Source organism: Plectropomus leopardus, chromosome 9, assembly GCF_026936395.1.
Source record: "Plectropomus leopardus strain MGB_pleo_1.0 chromosome 9, ASM2693639v1, whole genome shotgun sequence".
Taxonomy (NCBI): domain Eukaryota; kingdom Metazoa; phylum Chordata; class Actinopteri; order Perciformes; family Serranidae; genus Plectropomus; species Plectropomus leopardus.
This window is the reverse complement of record NC_142184.1, coordinates 15,318,538-15,338,210: the sequence shown is the minus strand read 5'-3', so window position 1 is coordinate 15,338,210 and position 19,673 is coordinate 15,318,538. Positions and strand designations below refer to the sequence as shown.

At 39.2% G+C, this 19,673-nt stretch overlaps 1 protein-coding gene across 1 annotated transcript; it reads right to left on the bottom strand.

Moving 5' to 3' along the window:
- Positions 1-3,510: 3,510 nt before the first annotated feature.
- slc17a9b (solute carrier family 17 member 9b) lies at positions 3,511-18,872 on the bottom strand. The gene is made up of 13 exons (XM_042491590.2): positions 18,019-18,872; positions 14,366-14,563; positions 13,740-13,879; positions 12,433-12,532; positions 12,007-12,137; positions 11,796-11,892; positions 10,989-11,085; positions 9,728-9,815; positions 9,605-9,639; positions 9,357-9,472; positions 7,759-7,814; positions 7,588-7,617; positions 3,511-7,220 (listed from the first exon to the last, which is right to left on the bottom strand). The coding sequence occupies exons 1-13, from the start codon at positions 18,150-18,152 to the stop codon at positions 7,042-7,044; spliced, it is 1,401 nt and encodes a 466-aa protein (XP_042347524.1). The 5' UTR covers positions 18,153-18,872; the 3' UTR covers positions 3,511-7,041.
- Between the last annotated feature and the right edge of the window lie 801 nt (positions 18,873-19,673).

Sequence of the window (19,673 nt, the reverse complement as noted above, 5' to 3'; positions counted from 1 at the left end):
CCTTCATTTTGAGCTGACACTCTTGTCCATTCCAGGAACACCGCTGTGTACAGAGTGTTAACTTCATGTTTCATCTCGCTTCACAGAGACACTGTCCCTGGCTGCAGTCAAATCATGTAAAATTACCTCTGTCACAGAGCTGATTTAGGCTCAGGAGGGAACCCAAAACAAATGAGAGTGTATCCACTGCAGGGCACTCAAACTTCATCAAATCATGCGAGACACTGGAATAATTCAATTTGACATACCACACCATTTTATGCTCACGTAAAGGTCCAGTGTGTAAAATTTAGGGGAATTTAGTGGCATCTAGAGGTAAAAAGTGCAGATTACAACCAGCTGAAACTTCTCCTGGTTAGATTTCCTTCAGTGTTCATTGTTCAAGAGGTTTTTGCAGGATGCAACATTATCCACGGAGGTTGCTTCCTCTCCAAAACAAATGAACCAGGCGGTTAAAATGGTAAAAATACTGAATGAAGCAGTTTTTTGTTAAAAAATGTGATGTTTTTCCGATATGGCTCATCATGGAGGGGCTGCTAACTAAGTTGGCTGACGTGAAAACACAAATGGCTCTGACTAGAGCCAGTGCTTGGTTGGTTTGTTCTGAGCTACAGTAGAGACCAGCCCGTTCTCATTCCCAATCTGTCACTTATGACCGTTGAGTTGGTGATTTCACCGACACCAACAGCAACATTTCGCAGCAGTATTGACATGCCTTCAGACAGCCTCAGTTTCAAAAAGCAGCTGGATAGCACCTTTCATGATTCACTGCCGGTCTGCCGGACTGCACCTGTCGCAGCGGTATGACACCCTGCTGGATGCCATCAGTTTGAAATGCTGTCGGTAATGAATTAATATAAGGAGCTGGAGAGTTCCTATAGAGTGGACATTCAGTTGGTCCAAACCAAAGTTTTTTTTGTTTTGTTTGTTTTTTTATCAACCTAACAATGCACTTGTGTTGGTCAAGGAAATAAACGTAATTTTTTTACCAATGTTATGAGTTTATTTTGAAACAGCAGAAACAGGTAAGATACCTAGCATGTCATATAAACATGAACGGCAACAATGGCGGTGCAATATCATTAATATCACAATACACAACAATTCTTGGTTTTTTTTTTTTTAGGTCATTTATACTTAAAGAAAGCTTATTTGTTACATTATACTCGTTCTTCCATTATATCCCCCTAAATCCTACACACAGGACCTTTTAACAGAAGTATTTCTTGTACTGTATATATTTTTGAAAACTAGGAGAATAGTTAAATGTCTTCTAAGTCATGAGGGATAGCCCAACATTAGGCTAACAGGCGCAACGCAATTAGCACATAAAACCTGTCAATGGCCCTCAATATCACAGCCCTCTAAGGAGCAGCAGACTTATAAAGCCTCCTGATCTACCACTACAAAGTCATTAATCCTTCCCACACAATGACCAGTCTTAAACAGGGCCTCTATATTATTAGGTAGTCCTATATGGCAGTTTAGATTTGCACTAATTAGCATTCAGATCAGGGACAGCAGAGGCAGCCCCTCCACCACAGAGGAAGGACATAGGATGAGATGGCGACACAGTGAAATGTCATTAACTTGATGTTAATTACTAATTAATGGGCTATTTCATTTACATGTATCTCTGGCTCTCTGATGGGGCTTGCCTTTACTGGGTTACTCTTACCAGCCCACAAGTTGGGGGAGGGTTTATCTCCCCCTCTCCTCTACACTCACCCTCACAGTGTTTCATCTCTGCTAATTAAATAGTGGGCCACTCATCATGATTATGTCTGCTTTTACAACACCATTTCCCAGTCAGTGAGAGCACTCCAATAAGTGACTGACCACCTTTTCGGCTGCTTTTTTGTATGTACCATACATCAAAACCAAAATTCACTGCCAACTTCACTCCACTCTGCTGACTTCTATCTGACTTGTTACTTTCACTCACTTGTGACCCCCTCCCTTTCTTTTCATCGCCACGCGGCAGCCACAAGCCACCCGTCTCCATGGCAACCTGAGCCATTCGGTCCCATGAGAAGGGAGTGGGTTGGGTTGACTAGCGTCTGGCCATTCGCACGTGGGCAGTGCCAGCTAGCCAACATGGCACACAGCATCCTGCCATATGGTGCCGCCACATACGTCCTGCTAGCCCGGACTCTGGGATCTGGGCCTGTAGCGAGCTGCTGGTGTGAAGAGGACAGACCTGCACAAGACCCTGTGCAGCAGCTGATCCACATTCAGACTTGGCTAGTAGTGCACAAATTGTTCTGAGCTTTCTCAGCTTCATAACCACAAAACCTTCCTCATCCTTTGTGCATATGGGTGTGTGAAACTACTCTTTTAGTGTGTTAATGGGTAACATTCCCTATATGTCATCTGAATGAAAACTTCAATCTACACAGAAGGCCTCCTCTGCATGGAGAGGAAAGTCTTCAGAGGCTCTATGGCACTATGTGCTCTCCTCATTGTCAATACTGTGCTGCCTCTCTGTGGCACTGCACAGAAAATACATGCAGCAGCCTGAAATATCTCACCAGCTCTTTATCTCCGTCCCTCATAACAACAACACATTTGTCAAAAGAGCCTTTATGTTTAAAGTACCAGCAGAATGGAATAATTTATCTGTTGTCCTGGAAACTTCGAGATGAACTTCTCATTATCCATGCAGCTGTATGATAACTTACGTTTACATGTTTCTGACTAAATTTCATTATCCACTCACACTCTTCTGTTACCCATTGTTAGCCACCTTGTGATGTGATGTTTGCAAATTTTTAATTAATCAATGTTTGCGGTATATATCCTTTTTTTCTTTTTGTTGTTGTTGTTATTTTTTGTCCAGCGTATCTGAAAGCCAAACTTGAGTAAAAATATATATATCTTACCAGAAAATGACTTCGTTAGAGGTTAACGTCACCTCTTAGAATAATAGTTGAGTTAAAGTCTTGAAATATCTAATATTTACTGTACTTAAGTAAAAGTAATAGTATTATATTAAATTCAATTAGGTATTGAAAGCAACAGTATAAGTAAATGCTGTTAAAGCCTACATTATACCTGGAGGAAAAGAGGTCTGTTTTACAACTTAAAGGATACAAAGAACAAAATTCTTTCCCTTCCACTCTTTCATTTGTCATTCCATTCGCTTCGTGCTCCTTCCTTCCTCCTTTCCTTTTGTAGTAAGTATCTAAAATACTTAAGTGAGATGAGCCAATGTGTACATTTTATTTAGGAAATGTAGTAGAGTAAAAGCTCAAAAATATAAAAAGTACAGATATTCCCAAAAAGTACTGATGTGCTGTAACAAAGTATTATTACTTTGTTAAATTTAACCACTGTTTATGTGTGTTGTCTGTCCATACATTGCCATACTGTACTTTCATCATTTTTATCTTATTATTCTGTCATTTTTCTATTGTTTTATAGTGACTGTGAGAAATACTGGGACCTCTCAAAAGAGAGATGGCACATGTCAAGAGATTTTATAATAACAAACAAATTTGAAGAGACCGGTGCTGACAAAATATATTTTTATTCAAAGTTAATATATGCTTTTAAATACAACACATCTTAAAAGCATCAGAATACTGCATTGTCTTGCGTGATTGTATTCTTTCATCATACATATCTTACATTTTATCAAAAAAGATTTGTCAGAAAGCTTTCAGGACCTGACAGTGAGATATGTTGGTGAACAAACTCCAGTTATTTCTCATGTAAATGTTTACATATTGCAGGATGTCAACACAGTAACGGGAAAAAAAGGGGCAAGCAGTGAAGGCAGCTGTAAAGAATGCATCTGCTAAGGCGTGTAAAACATCTGAGGAAGGTGCCGCGTTTGGTTTAAAAAAAAAGTTGATGGTTGAACATTCATGTAAATATGTTGTGTATCTGAAAGGTCTAGGCATACATTTTGTGTATGATCACCACAAAACAAAGTGTAGAAGGTGAATTAAAGCAACATTACTCGCAGATATCAGATCCGATATCAGATCCGATATAAAAATAAATAATTCTAAATAGTATCTTTACTTATAAATAGGGCTGGGAATTTATCAGTATTAAAATTATATGGTGATATGAGACTGGATATCATGTTAGATTTTGGATTTTGTAATATCTTGTTGTCTTTTTAAGGCGGTATTACAGTAAAATGATGTGATTTTCCAAACTTACTGTTCAATCATTTGGCTTTACCCACTTTGTCATTATATCCACAATACTGATTGTTGTTATTGTTATTTATAAAAAACCTCATTTTCTAAATATCACGTGAAAGCACCTATAGTCAAACCGACAATACTGTTTCAATATTGACATCAACGTATTTGGTCATATATATTGTGATTTAATTTCTCTCCATATCACCCGGCCCTACACTGACAGAGAACAAAGGTTTGAATAAATCTCATTCACTTCTTATACCCACATGTTTGCAACGACTGACCAACCCGTTAGACACATATTGGCCATTTCAGAAACAGAATCTATACCAACAAAATATTCAGCCAAAGGATACATTTTCAAATGTTTATAGAAAACATCCAAGAGACGCATATACCTTTGTATGTGAGTAACAAAATATCCCATAGAAGCAACACAACTCCAACAAAAAAGGCAAAAATGTAGCGATGTACAATAATCCATAAATGACACTGTGCGACCACAGTGAGAAAATCTCTCTCATTGCTTAACTAGGCACAAAATAATAAATGCATAGATTTAAAGGTACAAGTGTCAGGTAAGTATCTAGTTTGAAAATGAAATCCTAAGACTGTGCTGTGAAAAGCTAAATGCTACAATCTCTTCAACATTCAGCCAGAGCTATGCAGCTCGCTTTATGTTGCTACATACTTTGCAGTAATATCGATACACCCAATGTTCTCCGGATTTCTAATCCTATCACCCACCAATGCAACATTCATCATGTCAGTGACAAAGACAATTAAATTTCTCTAAATGAGACAGAATGGAGAGACTCTACCTCTGACACCATCATGACATGTGAACCAGATCTCTCCTGTGCTATCTTTTTTCCAAATACTGACATAATTTCATACAAGTGCGACAAGAAAGGTGGATGGATCTTTAAATGCCAAAAAAGCTGGAGATCCACTTTTCACCAAATTGATAATGAGGACCAAAGTGCAGGCCAGAAAAGAATTAAGAGAGGAAACTGGACTTGCACAAGAGTCTATTAAAGGGAAACTATAGTTTTTTTTAACCTGGCCTCTCTTTTTCCCATGTTTTTGTGTCTTATTGACTAATGGAGACAACAATTTTTGAAACTGGTCCAGAATTAGGAAAGCCACAGCAGCGAAGCAGGCAATGTAATCCCTATAGGCAAATAAGCAGTGATGATTTATGACCACTAAAAGTGCTGGCTTTTGCCACTGAGCTAGGCTATATAGAAGGCTATATAACAGCCTATTTATGCAGTGACCTGCAGATCTCTCAATATTGGACCGATTTCAAAAACTGTTGTGTCCATTAGTCACATAATGTCTGTTACAAGTGTCCTGCCCCAAACTTAATATCATACAATGTTGAACGCTGGTGTTGTAGACTGATGATGAATTTTGATATGATGTTTTGTTAATTGAGATATTTGTCTGAAATTTTGTAGTACGGCCTTCACAATACTGCTGTTTTTTTCCCTATGTACTTTTTCGTGTATTCTCTATGTAATTTACTAGGTTGTTGATTGTCATTTGTTTTCCCACCCTGAGTGGTTTAGATGGTTAATCACACCTGCAACCACAGAGCTTGTTAACCGGTTGGTGTGCATTATATACAAACATGGGTGTCTCTTTAAACATTTTGACCTGACGAAGATCCAAGTAGGATTGAAATGTGGTGTGCAGGCGTTACTTTTTTCTTTAATGTACTCCATTCCTCCCACAAACACAAAACTATGGAAAAATAGTGTTCAGGTTGAAAAATACCAAAGTTTCCCTTTACGGTTATTCATACTGCATCAAACTGTTGATAACTTACTATGATTTTCTTTCATATTGCCCAATCTATTCATTTTTCCTGTCACCTAGCTGGATATATTTCTTTTCCAAAGTTATTTTGAAATTGACAACAAGAAAAAAACCAACATAAAACCATATAAATATATAAGTACTCCAAATAATTAAGTGAGGTATTTCTATTACATGCAACCACATAGAAAGAAAAAAATAATTAATTTACCTTTGGTCTTTCTACTCAAAGAATAGTCTTTGAGACAACAAACAGGGAGAATGCACTCCGTCAAAGCCTTACAACTCCCCATGATCCCTTTCACCCCCTCAGACTGTAACAATATGACGAGCTTGTAACCATGGAGACGGGGGACTATCGAAGGTAGATCATACAGGACATTAAAGTGCCTGCCAAGTAATTAGTGGCTGGGTAATGAGGTGTCACTCAGACAGTGATGGGTGTGTGGGGCGTGCTAATAAAAGACTTCAGGTAGGCGAGGCTGGACTCTCCCCGATGTCACCCACGTGTGCTCATGCCACCTCCCCTCCCCCACCCCTGCAGGGTAAGAACACACCACCTCGGTCCGTCACATCTGTCAGAGAGCTCCTGAGACTAACACATCCATCACTCTATGAAAACACGTGAATTTCCACCTCATTCCAAATAAGACATTCTGTAACAAATATCGCGCATTAACAGTGGCCTGGCGACTGTTTTTCCACCACGTGCTGCACAAGCTGGGACCTGGAGGTAGTGTAGACTCTTTGCTTTCCTGTTCTACCCTGAACTGACGGAGCATCCTCTAACACAGCTGTGTTTTTCTAGGATTTGAGGCTTGAGCTCCACAAGATTTTTCAGTAACAGTGTGCAGACTCTGCTGTGTGCTTTTCAGTAACAGCTGCAGTTCTTCCTCACTCAGATGGAGTGCTGATCAAAGTGTCCCAGATCTTACATGTGGGCTTTATCCATGTGCCATCCATTGGTTCCAATGTGGGTAATGTCCTAGCTGCTGGTTGCCCAAGGTTGTATCTCCCTTGAGGGGTTAGCATGCTAGTCCTTCTGGTGGCTGCGGATTTAGATGTGGATGTTGTGGTGGCGCACCTTACTAGAGTCAATGTCGACCCGGCGGGCCTCAGCGAAGGCCAGGAAGGTGCAGAGGCCCAGCAGGTTGACTGTGGTGATAAGAGCAAACACAGATGTCCAAGAGCCTGTGGCCTCGATCAGATACCCCGAGAAATATACCAGTAGGACCCCTGCACAGAAACACACACGCACACACCATTAGTAGCATATCATCACAAAGATTTAAACAAAGCTCTCAGTAGCTTCAGTTTCTCCGCAGAGAAAATGTCACAGTCCATTACACATCCCTCACAGGACCAAAAACTGTCATCCTCTGTTCCCTGTATTATTCATCTGACAAAACCTCCATTATGCTCCCTTGATGAAATATGCATGGCACATTGGAGCCAGCATGACTGACAGCAGACACATCAGCTCAAAGTTTGAATTTAAACAAGTGGATGAATTATTTCACTTCACAGATCAGTGCAATTAAGCAACTGCAGGTGAAAGATTCATCACAGGTATTTGTTCCCAATGTCCCTGCCAGAAACTCACCTAAGAAAGCACCACATGTATTCATAACACCTGTAAGAGAAATGCACATACGCACATGTAAAATTCAAGATGTTTTTAAAATTGCAGCCATTCTTTAAAAAATGATCTTTCATATAAATGAAAATTTCATAAAGTTTTCAGAAATTCTGGAAATGCTTTTTTTAAACTTACCAAATAATGCTCCAGCACAGGAAGGAGCAAGATCTTGAACATTTACAGATACGCCACTGTAAAAGGAAAACATGTTATTAGCCATTTTATCAGGTAAATAAACCGCTAAATTGACTCTGACTTTCGTCAGCGTAAAACTAATAATCAATAATAAAGTATATCAGAAGAGAAAAAAAGACTGTATTCAGGGTAGTATTCAGCCAATTGCTGCAAGCATTTTCCGCTTTACTGCGACATGTGGTTGGTCCGTTACCACAGCAGCTACAACCCATACAGTCTGTGTCGTGGTGAAGTCTAGCACAGTGGTCTTGACAGAGTTGTTTGTACAGTTATTTAATATTTTAATCGTTTGAACACTTTTAAAATGTATTCCTGTAAAAACTGTTTGGACAGGAAGAGCCATTGTAGCATTTTATGTGACAGAATGCTTTCATTAATATGATGGGAACTAATAAAGTAGCAGAAAATATAAAATGTGGCATTTCTTAACCAATACCCAGCCCTGGTTACGCAACTGTGGATCTGGAGGGACCCTACAAATGAGAAATAAAATCTACATTTAGTAGTATTTAGTGGCATGACTTTTGGATATTTTTTTTAACGCCAGACGGGTGTATGAAGTTAAAAAAATCCAGACTTAAGAAAATTAAATAATGTCCAAATAAAAAAAATTAAAAATTATAAACAACTTTTCGAACGGCATCGCAAGACAAGGAACGTCAAACAAGAAAAACACTATAAACAACAGAGCTGATACTTCCACATACTTTTGGTCATGTTTCATAACTTTTCGGTTCTGCCTCTCATCCAAGATGTTCACCCACCCTGTCTTGGTATGCAATTGTGGATATGTAATGTGAATTGAAGGAAATATAGTCACAACTTAAAAAAACAAGACTGGTGGTAATATATGATTTCTTGATTTCATGAAAAGCTTAAATTCTTGTTAGCACATTAAATGTGTATTTAAGGTACACTTCACCCCCAAATTGAACCTGTGTATATAAAATACTCCCCGTGTTACCCTGGATTTGTAAAGACACCTTGTAAAGAATCCAGAAACCGAGTAAATTCTGATGAATTGAAGTCATAAGCAACCATGTTTAACAACAGGAAAACTACATCAAAACAGATGTTTTGATGTAGTTTGATATATCTGTTTTGATATCACACAACTCGTGTGTATTAACAGACAGCCCTGTCTGACGGGAAATTAAACTAAATTAGTGAAAGTTATCTACGTTCTCCTCAAAGCCACTCTGTTGACACAGAAACTAATCTTACTCGTTGAACTAGAAAGCTGCAGTCGGTCAGTAGTTTGTTATTGTGTGACTTTGGTGTTTTAAAGGGTTGGTTTGGTTAGTTTGTAAACAGATGTTTGTTGTTAACTCATGTAGGGCGGGGGCGGGCGGGGGTGTAATCCTTAAATGTTCAACAGGAAAGGCTGCTATGTGGTGCTGTCCTAAACACTTTAGAAATTAATGTTATGGTTTTAAAATGATTTTAAGACAAATACAAAACACAACACATTAAAACCCAAAAAGGTGCTAGTTTCAGGGCGAGAGTTAACAGTGTAAGGACCTTCTAAGTGACAGTACCTGTGACTGAAGGTGGTGAGGCCCATGGTGGCAGAAACAAACGCTACAGCCCAGGGGAATGTGTTGTTGCTACACAGAAGAAGGGTGAACACGCTGGAAACACCCATGGAGAAAAACTAACAAAAGAACAGATGCACACAAAAACACATCAATTAAAATCTTATATCAGTCATTTTGTGTAAATACTGAAAGACATACAATAAACAGATGACATGCACAGAATAATATACAACTGCCAAATATTATACCTGCATCAACTTCCTCACAGAGGCTGTATCGAAGCCTGTGGGGATCAAGACAAGAGAATAGGACAGGCAATTACACAGCTGCTTTGTCAGTAAAAACAACTCTGAGTTCTTTTGTTGCCCAACCTTGACTGATGAGGTGGTCAGATAAGCAGCCACTGAAGAGGGATGAGGGTATGGCCACCAACCACGGAATGACATTGAACACCCAACCCTGCCGGGAAAACATATTTTCTTTTGCTCAGACGTCATCAGACGTTACATAGATTGCCATAAAATTTAAGATATTAGATATCCATGATCTCGAGACGATGAATTTGAATGACTGCGATGATCCTTTGACTTTTAAACTATCTAGTTCACCCAGCACGCATAACATTTTAAGAGGTGATGCATCATAATACTTTGGACTCCTGACTTTTCCCTACAGCATGAGGTCCCTGGGTCAAAATTCAAAGTAGTCTAATACTTTGGTTTATGACAAAAACTGCAAACTAATGACACTCCCATCAGTCTCAGCTGTACTTTGTGTTTAGGGCTCATTAGTAAATTTTAGCATGGAAATAGGCTGACTTAAGATGGTCAACATGATCAATGGTTTACCCGATTTCAACCCAATCACCAGAAAAAATGTTGGCATTGTATGTTTTTGCAAACCATGGATACATTAAATTTGCATGCTATTTATGTGGAATATACGTTCAAATTTATTCCTCTACAATGCTATGGTTAACTTGTGGTCAGGTTTAGGCACAGAAACCACTTTGTTGTGGTGAGGAAAGATCATGTTTTGGATCAAAATACCAGGTTTTGGATGAACAATCCCTCTGGAAAAGCAGCAATGTCTTGGTAGTAAACAGCCACTTTCAGTGTCACTGTCCCAGCAGGAAACACAGGGGTGTCTCAGTGACAATCAACCATTTTTGGAAGCACTATCCATGCTGGAAACACAGCAACAGGTTGCTGAAAACAACTGGTTTTGTTGGTCTTGCACAGTATTCTGGAGCTTGGCAGATTTCCTGCCTAGACGGCACGCCATCCACCATCCGTCCACCTCTCAATGACAGTTGGCACATATAGGCCTACTATGTTCATTTTTGAAAAGTTTTAAAAATGAAATGTACAAATGTAACATATTCCTGGTTTGTAGAAACATAAAATGCCAACTTTTTCTTTTAGTGACTGCCCTGCTGATTAACATCAACATGCAAGCTGTTGCATGGTAGCCTGCTGGTGAAAGCATTTTGCTCAAAGCGTTGCTGTGCCCAAGTGCAATCTCACAGTCAACTCTTAATCAAAATTTTGATTTTAACCCTTGTAGCTATTTTACTTGAGTTATTCGTATGATCTTGGGGTCAAATATGTGATCATTAAGTAGCTGTGTTACCTTGGCATCTGGGAAAGTGTCTTTGAAGAATGTTGGCAGCCATGACAAAAGAGTGAAGAAGGTGCTCGCTGTGCAAAGGTGCGTGACAATCACGGCACTGTTCAGAATGAAGAGAGAGAAACAAACAAAATAAATGCATTGAAACTATATTAATAAATGCTGTAGGTATACCAAAGTTTGCACAGTGTTGTTGTTAACAAACACAGCGTCCCATTTATTTGAGCTCTGTTTCATGATTTGACAGAAAACTGCGCCTGTGCTTCGCGTTTGACGTCTATTGTTGTCCTGTATAAATCATACCCTTGTGAAGGCAAGTAGGCTAGCATGCGGTTGAAGCCAAGCATCAAGACCTTGTGAATATTTTAAGCTGACAGCAATCAAACTATCATCGAACATGTTACTCTCAAGGTGGATCAGATACATCAAATAAAACCACAGAAGTCCTCCCTGTCACTGGAAATGGAGCATATCAGTTGTGTTACAGCATATAAATATCCAGGCCATAGGGAGACTGGAAGGACACGAAAAACTCAATATGCAAGACATTAAAGGCAGCCAGAGACTAAAAAGCCAGATTTTAAAATCTGCTACATATAAAAGTTGGATCTTAGTCTACAGAAACTGATGTATTACAGAGACCTCCTTACTAAGTAATGATCTGTCAAGACTAAGATATGATTTCTACTTTTCTACATTCTTCCTTTTAAATTATTTTTCTGAATTTCTATGCCTACAGGCAAGGAGCTACACAGAGTACAAAATGCACACACACTCACACACCACACACTTCCTTTATCTTTATCTCACCAGACTGCAGGTTGTTTGAGGAGCCGTAACCAATGTCTTTTGGACAGTTTGGACTGGGGCCCACCGCTTCCCAGGGACTCCAGGGTGATGATAGGCCCTGCAAACACAGACGAACACAGGCACATGAGCACACAAGAGGACACTGACTCCTATTACACAAATAAGCAGCTGCAGGCAAGATACTGTCGGCACATTTAAAAGCCTCCCTTGCCTTCTCCTTTGAGCAGATATTTCCACATGCAGTAGGCCCATAGGACTGAGAGGAGACCTGACACGTAGAAAACACTCTGCCAGCCATACAGGTCCAACATGAGGGAGCCAGCCCCTCCAATCACCAGCGTGCTGCAGAATACGGTCACAACAAGACATGACATGTCAAACAAACACACCGTTTTACTTGATTAGGTGCATACACGGCATGCGCTTAACTTTGAAAAAAACAAATAACACGCTGTTATGAGAAAATTGTGTACACATCTGCAACTAGATAATAAAATCGCTGTTTTATTATTTTGGGATCACAATCAGCACAGCTTTCAAACGAGCATCTCCTCCTTTTGTTAACAGTGATTTCCGCAGAGCAAACACTCATCTCTTTCCCACTGTTCCCCTATTTATTACATAACGCTTGACTCACCCCAGGTAGGAACCACTACCCACAGTGCTCATGAGGAAGCCTCTCTCGCTTTCCACCACCTTTTGAGAGCACAGGCTCGCCAGAGAAGGGTAATGAACTCCTAAAAAATCAGGACACAAAACATGATCAGTTAGTGTTTAGAAGGAAGTTACAGGAAGGAATAAACAAGGCAGTAAAAGCAGGATTTTTACCATCTTAACTCACAAAACAAGTATATAAATCTCAGGGGAAATAAGAGCAGATGTGAAAAACACAGCAAATGCTTTGGCAAGTGCTAAAACATCAGCACCTGTGTTTTGTAACAAAGCCTTGTTGCCAATAAAGTGTTTTAAGACACACCTTTATCACCCCACCCATGTATAAGATAAATTCTTGGTCTCACGCCAGATAAACAAGACAAAGAAAAGATGCTCATGCAAGAAACTAAGCATGTTGGAAACTAGTCGCGGGGGTTTATATTTATAAATGCAGGCTGTTCCCATGCATTGTTAATACGTATACCTATGCAGCAGAATTCATATAAAACCCTCATACTCGAGAAAGGCCGCAATCACGTGACCTTTGTGCAGCAGGAAAGGAATTTCAATTGGTATACAAAACAGAAGTCCATGTACGGAGGCAGGTTCGGGTTGTGGATGGGTCAAACAAACACAGTCACCATGTTTCTTTCCATAATCTTAATCTAGATAACTTTACCTTAAGTACGTAACATGACATTGCCCAACTGTGTTTCTTTTCCTAAACCTAACCCACATAACTTTATGCTAAATTCATGACTTTACCTTAAGTGCTCCTCTACACATGTTTAAGATTTTTGGAGTTTTGCGCAGTGTTGTTTATATCATATTTTCCTGGTTTTTCATTGCAACAAGATCACACCATTCGTGGGGCACTAAGATATCATAAGATAAGATATCATCACTGTATGAGAATATGTTGATACATTTAATATGGTGACTCAATAAATAAAAGTTATCCATCTTTCTTTCGATAAAATACAAGTTAAACTTCTTAATTCTGAAGTATCTTTCAAAAAGCCCTTTGACACTGCATAAAAACAGACATTCAGACAGCAGCACGCTCGCTCGACTACCATTTTAAGACACATTAATGTGCACTCATGTTGTCTGCCTAGATCTTACCCTTAACACAGACAGCAGACTTTTTATTAAGCTGAACAATTACGCCCTTTCCAAATCTTGAAAAACGTGTACACACCCAGCCTTTGAGGTCTGGATTATGTTTCACATCAACAATTTACAGTTATCTCAAAGTGCAATTTGTCTGAGTCACACTGTCCATTTCACCTTGCAACAAGCCCATGAGGAAGCGGGCCAGTGTCATGGAGAGGATTGGCTGGGAGCAGAAGTGGGCCAGGATAGGCGTGAAGGCCGTCATCGACCCCCAGGCTGCTGCAGACAGCAGGAGGACCTTCTCACCTCCCACCCTGTGAACACAGAATAAAGACAGACCGACTGAATAATGGGCTTAAGGCTGTGAGAGGTGACACAAGTCTGATCAAGTCTGAGGTACTTGCCCTGCCAAAGACTTTTTTTTTCGTTACATTCACACAAGTAAAGTCAGTTTATTTAGACTGTTAGCTTTGGTGTGGCAACTCCGCAGGGAATAAAACTCTTATCTGCTTATGACACTGTGAGCTTATAGGAGTAAACAACATGCTAATACAGAACAGACATGTAACTTTATTCACTGTATTATCTTTCCAGTCTAAGCAAACACAAATGGGCTGTTTGCGTCACTGCCAGCAATGTTCTCATGCAAATTATACTTGATTAGCAGGAAACTAAGACAGGTGCCAAATGAAAACAGGCTTCCTGTCAGCATTCATCTGTGTACACACAAGAGAGTTCAGTTCACTAAGGCCACTACTATCTCACAGCATGACGATTGTTTGAGCTCCAATGTTCCCCACCGGTCACTGACGTAGCCTCCGAGCACTTGGGTGAAGCAGTAGCCCCAGAAGAAACTGCCCAGCACCATGCCAGTCTCCCTTTTGCTCCAGTTGAACTGCTCTGCCATGCTGACGGCACAGATGGGCATTGCCACGCGGGCGCAGTAGAGGAGGCATGTCCCGAGCAGCAGCACAACTGTCCATACCCTCGCCACTGGCCTGCACAGGAGGGAAAGCAAAATGCATTGAAAAAAGGCAACATTTGAAGGTAAACTTTGGACTTAAAACCAGTAAGGGACTACCTAACTTTGGGAGGGAAATACTGACCCTAATTTGGCTGCAGTACTTTCAACATCAGTCAAAGGGGAACAACACCTAAATTAAAAACCCTAATATGTTATTCCCATGGCCGAGGAAAGTTAAATAAATATTTGTGAACATGAGCTACTCCCTCTCAAAGACATTAACCAAATAAGTAAACTTGTGAGATCATAGGGTAAAAAGTCCAGGGCTGCTCTGTATGCAATGAATGTGAGCCTGATTTTGTTGACCGACAGAATGTGGGTTTTTTATACCACTACCATTTTTCTTTAGTAGGCCTAGAGGTCTCAGCTCATAAACAAAAAATGTACACAGACCGAATTACCATGACATATTGCTAGCAACAACAATCACTCCCAAGCGACTAGCAATTGATTACGATTGTGCAGAAGTGAGAAATTATTTTCACTCTTAATTGTAACACTTAAAGACATATAATTAAATACAGACGTCTGAACTATCTTTTGTTTCTGCTGATACTATCGTAAGCACTTTGTTGTTTTGCTTTCATCTTTAATAATCAAATCTGCCGAAACTTAGCAATATGCTTCTATGGGGCAGCAGTAAATCATTATTTTGCCACATAAAAGTAAAGGTGTAACAATCTATCAATCTACATCAGCATATTTGACTTAATGAGCAGTTGATGGAAGGTGTAAACATTATCCATATCATGGTTGATGCTAGAACTGATGAGGGGGCAGGATCTACGCTGCATGTCATCAAATGCTCACAGCAGAATCAACCAATCACAGCACTGTGTAGTTTCTGGCAGATTTTTCTTGTTATCAGTCTTATAGACTGTATACAATATCTGTGTCTTTTGTACAGTCTATGATCTGTCTGCATCATTGTTCATTAGTGTGATACCTCCGCAGAGTTAGATTCTTTTTATTAAAAAATTGGAGAAAGAGTTTATTACTCATAGTGTGGCGTGGCATCACAATAACAAAGATTTTTAGCAAGCTAACATTAGATATAAGCTGGGTTACATTACATTAGCTACAGTGCTGCAGGTTAACTTTACTTTATCTGACTGCACTCTCTTTCAGAAATTTGATAACTCTGCCAGGTTAACTCTCCATGAAAAGTGACTTAATTAATATTAAATATATTTATTTAAGTAGAAAGTACAATATTTCCCACTGAAATGTAATGAAGTAGAAGTATAAAGTAGTCCAATGGAATTACCCAAGGAGAGCTGCCTCAGATTGTAACTAATAGCTACATAACCTAAGTAAATGCAAATCAGTATCATTAACTTAAGAGGCAGCGACGCTCATCATTGTGCCATCAGTAACTCCTTGTGTAAGCAGTACATTTAACTCTTGACATAATTTCTCTTTCAGCTTCAACTAAACAAATTACTTAAACTGTTGTGGTTGGTTAAACAGATGAATAATTGGTTAAACAAATGTGTGTTTTGTGACATGTTGATGTTGTAACCACATGTGAGCTGATTTAAAAAGAGGTCTGGACATTCAGGCTGAATATTTAAACATTTGATTTGAGTGAGTCTATATAGTTACTATATGTATCGGTGCAGTCAGACAAAACTGAAGTCATCCGTTTTTTAAAAAAATCTACCAAAAACTAGACGCTGCTGTCATTGGTTGGTTCCGCTGTGAGCATTTGATGACGTACAGCGAAGTTCCCGCCCCCCTCCATCCGGACGATCCATTCGAGCATCAAGACGCGCTTTTATTTTGAAATTCTGTGACACAATCACACAGCGTCAGGCAGATGATGGCGAGGAAACAAGAGAAAGGCGGTGTGGAGAGTTATTTACTGTGGAGAGTTATTTACTCATGAATAAATCATCAATGTGGAAATATTTTGCTTTCGGAGAAACTAGGGGTCAACACACAATGGCCATGACATATGTAAATAAAAGCCGCACTGAGGAAACATGACGTCCCTGCCGGCAACTCACTTAGCTAACTTCATGCAGCAACATTAGCTGCTCTGTTGCAACAATTTTCGGCTGAAAAAAAACGTACATGGAGACAGAAATTCATCCTTGCTGTTCTGTCGGGAGATACGGAGACCAGTGGTGAGTAAGCGAAAGCATATATATTGTGTGTAAATTGGTAAGGTTGTGGTCCAGAAAAAGCTTGCTCGCCGGTGAGCTAATTTATGCAGTGTGAAATGCCATAGGCGTATGCTAAAAACATTAGCATGTCATGTCGGGGAAACATGACTTTTAAAGATAGCTGTTTTGTCATTGATACTTGATAGTTATCGTTGAGCCTAATTTTATACTTTTGTTCAAAGATCTTCTTATTAATCCACGTTTTGAGGATGTTGGGAGAAGTTTGTCTTCAAGTTTTAGGAAAAAGGTCATGGTTTGAGTTAAAATGAAAACATTTTTTTCCAGAGAGTGTTTTCAAACAGAATCAACCAGCTTTTCAGAGCCAATACCGATTGTTAGTAGATAATGAGACTGATAACTGGTATTTGGTAGCCTCGGGGTATGCATTTACAATGAAATTGAAAATGCCTCTGTCAATATTTAGAATTTGGAATAAAACAAACTCCAACACAAAACTTTGTTTAAATGCCTTTAGCAAAAAAACAAAACAAAAAGCTGAAACGTTGAACATCAAATACAAGTTCTCAGCATTTTTCCATTCCCAAGTCCAAAATAAATAAATAAATAAAACTAGTTTGAGGTTTTACAAAGTAAAGGTTCATCCCATGCTGACAATTTCTTTTCACTTTTTAATCAGTTAACTTTATCAGCAATCATTACAATACAACATAGATACAAGTAATCAGCAAAATGCCAAATATCAGCCTCAATAATCGGCCAGGCGGATAATCTTTCGACCCCTTTCACTCTGCTTTTTGGAGAGAGTTGTTCATGTTCACTATTATTTTTGGCCTATATTACCATAGGAATGAATTTTTAAAATGGGTGTAATTTCCCTTTAAAGTTGCTTCTGTCTTAATTTATGCTCACACATTTGTCAGTTACAATTTGGTAAAATTACAGAGAATACATCCTTAATAATAAAGGAAATGACAAAGAGTGTGGTGTCAAAACATTATGATAACTACTTCCCTATTAAGGCGCTATTTGAACTATGTGGCACGACATCTAAGAGTACTGAACCATGAAACGCCACACATGATACGTGTCATCTTACCCTCCGATATAGAGGTACTTAGGTTACAAAATGTCTATATTACAGATGCAGGAAAATTAAGAGCTATAAAGCAAAGAGTTGCTTAAAAGTATCGATTCTGATCTGCGTTAAATTACACTTTTCCGAGGGAATTTCTTAGCCTGCTATGTCGCTAAGACATGTGTAATTAACCAGGAAAAGAAGCAGCACTGTTGAATGGGTTACCTTGTCCAGTTGGTGTTGTGTTCAGGCCACTTCTTGTGACATCCAGGAGCTCCGATCTTGTCAGACGGATGGTTTTCCTTGTGACAGACCAAATCTGGATTATAGTTCTTGCCATATTTTTGAATAACTGCCATTCAACAGCGAGTTAACAGAAGCCCCCTTTTCAACCGCGTCGGCTGTTAACTTTCGATCTCTTTCCGGTCGATCAGCCAGACAAAAAAAGTAAAAGAAAGATCAGACCTTGGGATAAAGTATGTGCGCAATCATATCTCTACGTGTAACTATAGTCCATAACCTGTAAGACTGGACTGACGGGAACACAGGCGACGGTCGCGGAACTGAGCAAGAGGAGGGAGTCTGTTTTTCCTGATGCCCTAGGAGGAGTAATCCACGTGTCAGTTTTTCTCTCCTGCCTCCTCCTGCCGCCGGCCACGCAGTTCTTCTTTTGATCGGTAGGGTTGAACTAGAAGTGATTTTTTAAAGTCTTTTTTTATTTAAATAAAAAATCAGCTGTCTGGTCAGCCGATCCAGTATGATCCAAAAAACGCCAGAGAGACGCCTCTGGCTCCGGTCCCTCTTCTATCATGACGGTGCAATATAGAAAATGTTACTGTGTCGTCTATGGGAGCATCGTTTGAGCACCAGGATGTAGTCTCCTCCTGACCCGTCCTTGCCGGATGGAGACGTGAAGGTGCCCGTGCTGAGGAGCTGCTGAGAGGAGCACAGATATGCGCAGTGTACCTACAAGGTTGTTTAAATGGTCCGTCTGCCCCTGGCTCTTTGAGATAGCAGGCAATCGTTATGTAATACTCTGCATTTAGCACAACTTTTAGCTGCGCTCCTACAGTCTGGATGGTACTGGAGGAAGTACCCACATCCTTTACTCAAGTTAAAGTAGCAGCACACCAATAAATACACCGTTATAACTAGTAACTATGTAGTACACAATGGTGAAAGTAACGCAGATAGGTTGTATAACTCAAGTAAAAGTAGCAGTACTACAGTATAAAATACTGTTACAAGTAAATGTTGCGCATGCAAAATCAAAATGTATGTAAAGGTACATAAGTACATGCCTCAAAATTTACTTAAAGTATCAAAAGCAAAAGTACTCCTCATGCAAAGGTGATCAGTTTCAGATTAATACGTATTTATTGATATATAATTAATATTGCATGAACATCATTTTATTGCAGCTATTAAATGTGGGGCTTTTTAAAATGATTTTTTATTCTGCTGGGTAGCTTTGCCTATAATAACATTTCAATGTATTACTTGATTTATATTTTGTATTAACAATCTAAATCTGCAAAGTACCTAGTAACTCAAGCTATCAAATAAACTTAATGTTGTAAAAAGTGCTATAATTGCCTCTAAATGTAGTGGAGTAGAAGTAAAAAGTAGCATTAAGTGGTATAACTCAAGTAAAGACAAGACAAGGCAAGTTTATTTGTATAACACAGTAAAGTACAAGTATCTAAAAATATGTATTTTAGTACAGTAATTGAGTAAATATAGCTACTTAGTTAAATTCCACCACTGATGATACATCTTGTCCAAGTAAAGATTTTTTTATGTTGAAGTAAAAGAAGGTCAATTATTTACAATTTTGGATTGTAACTTGTAACTAAAAAAAATGTATTTAGGCTAAATAT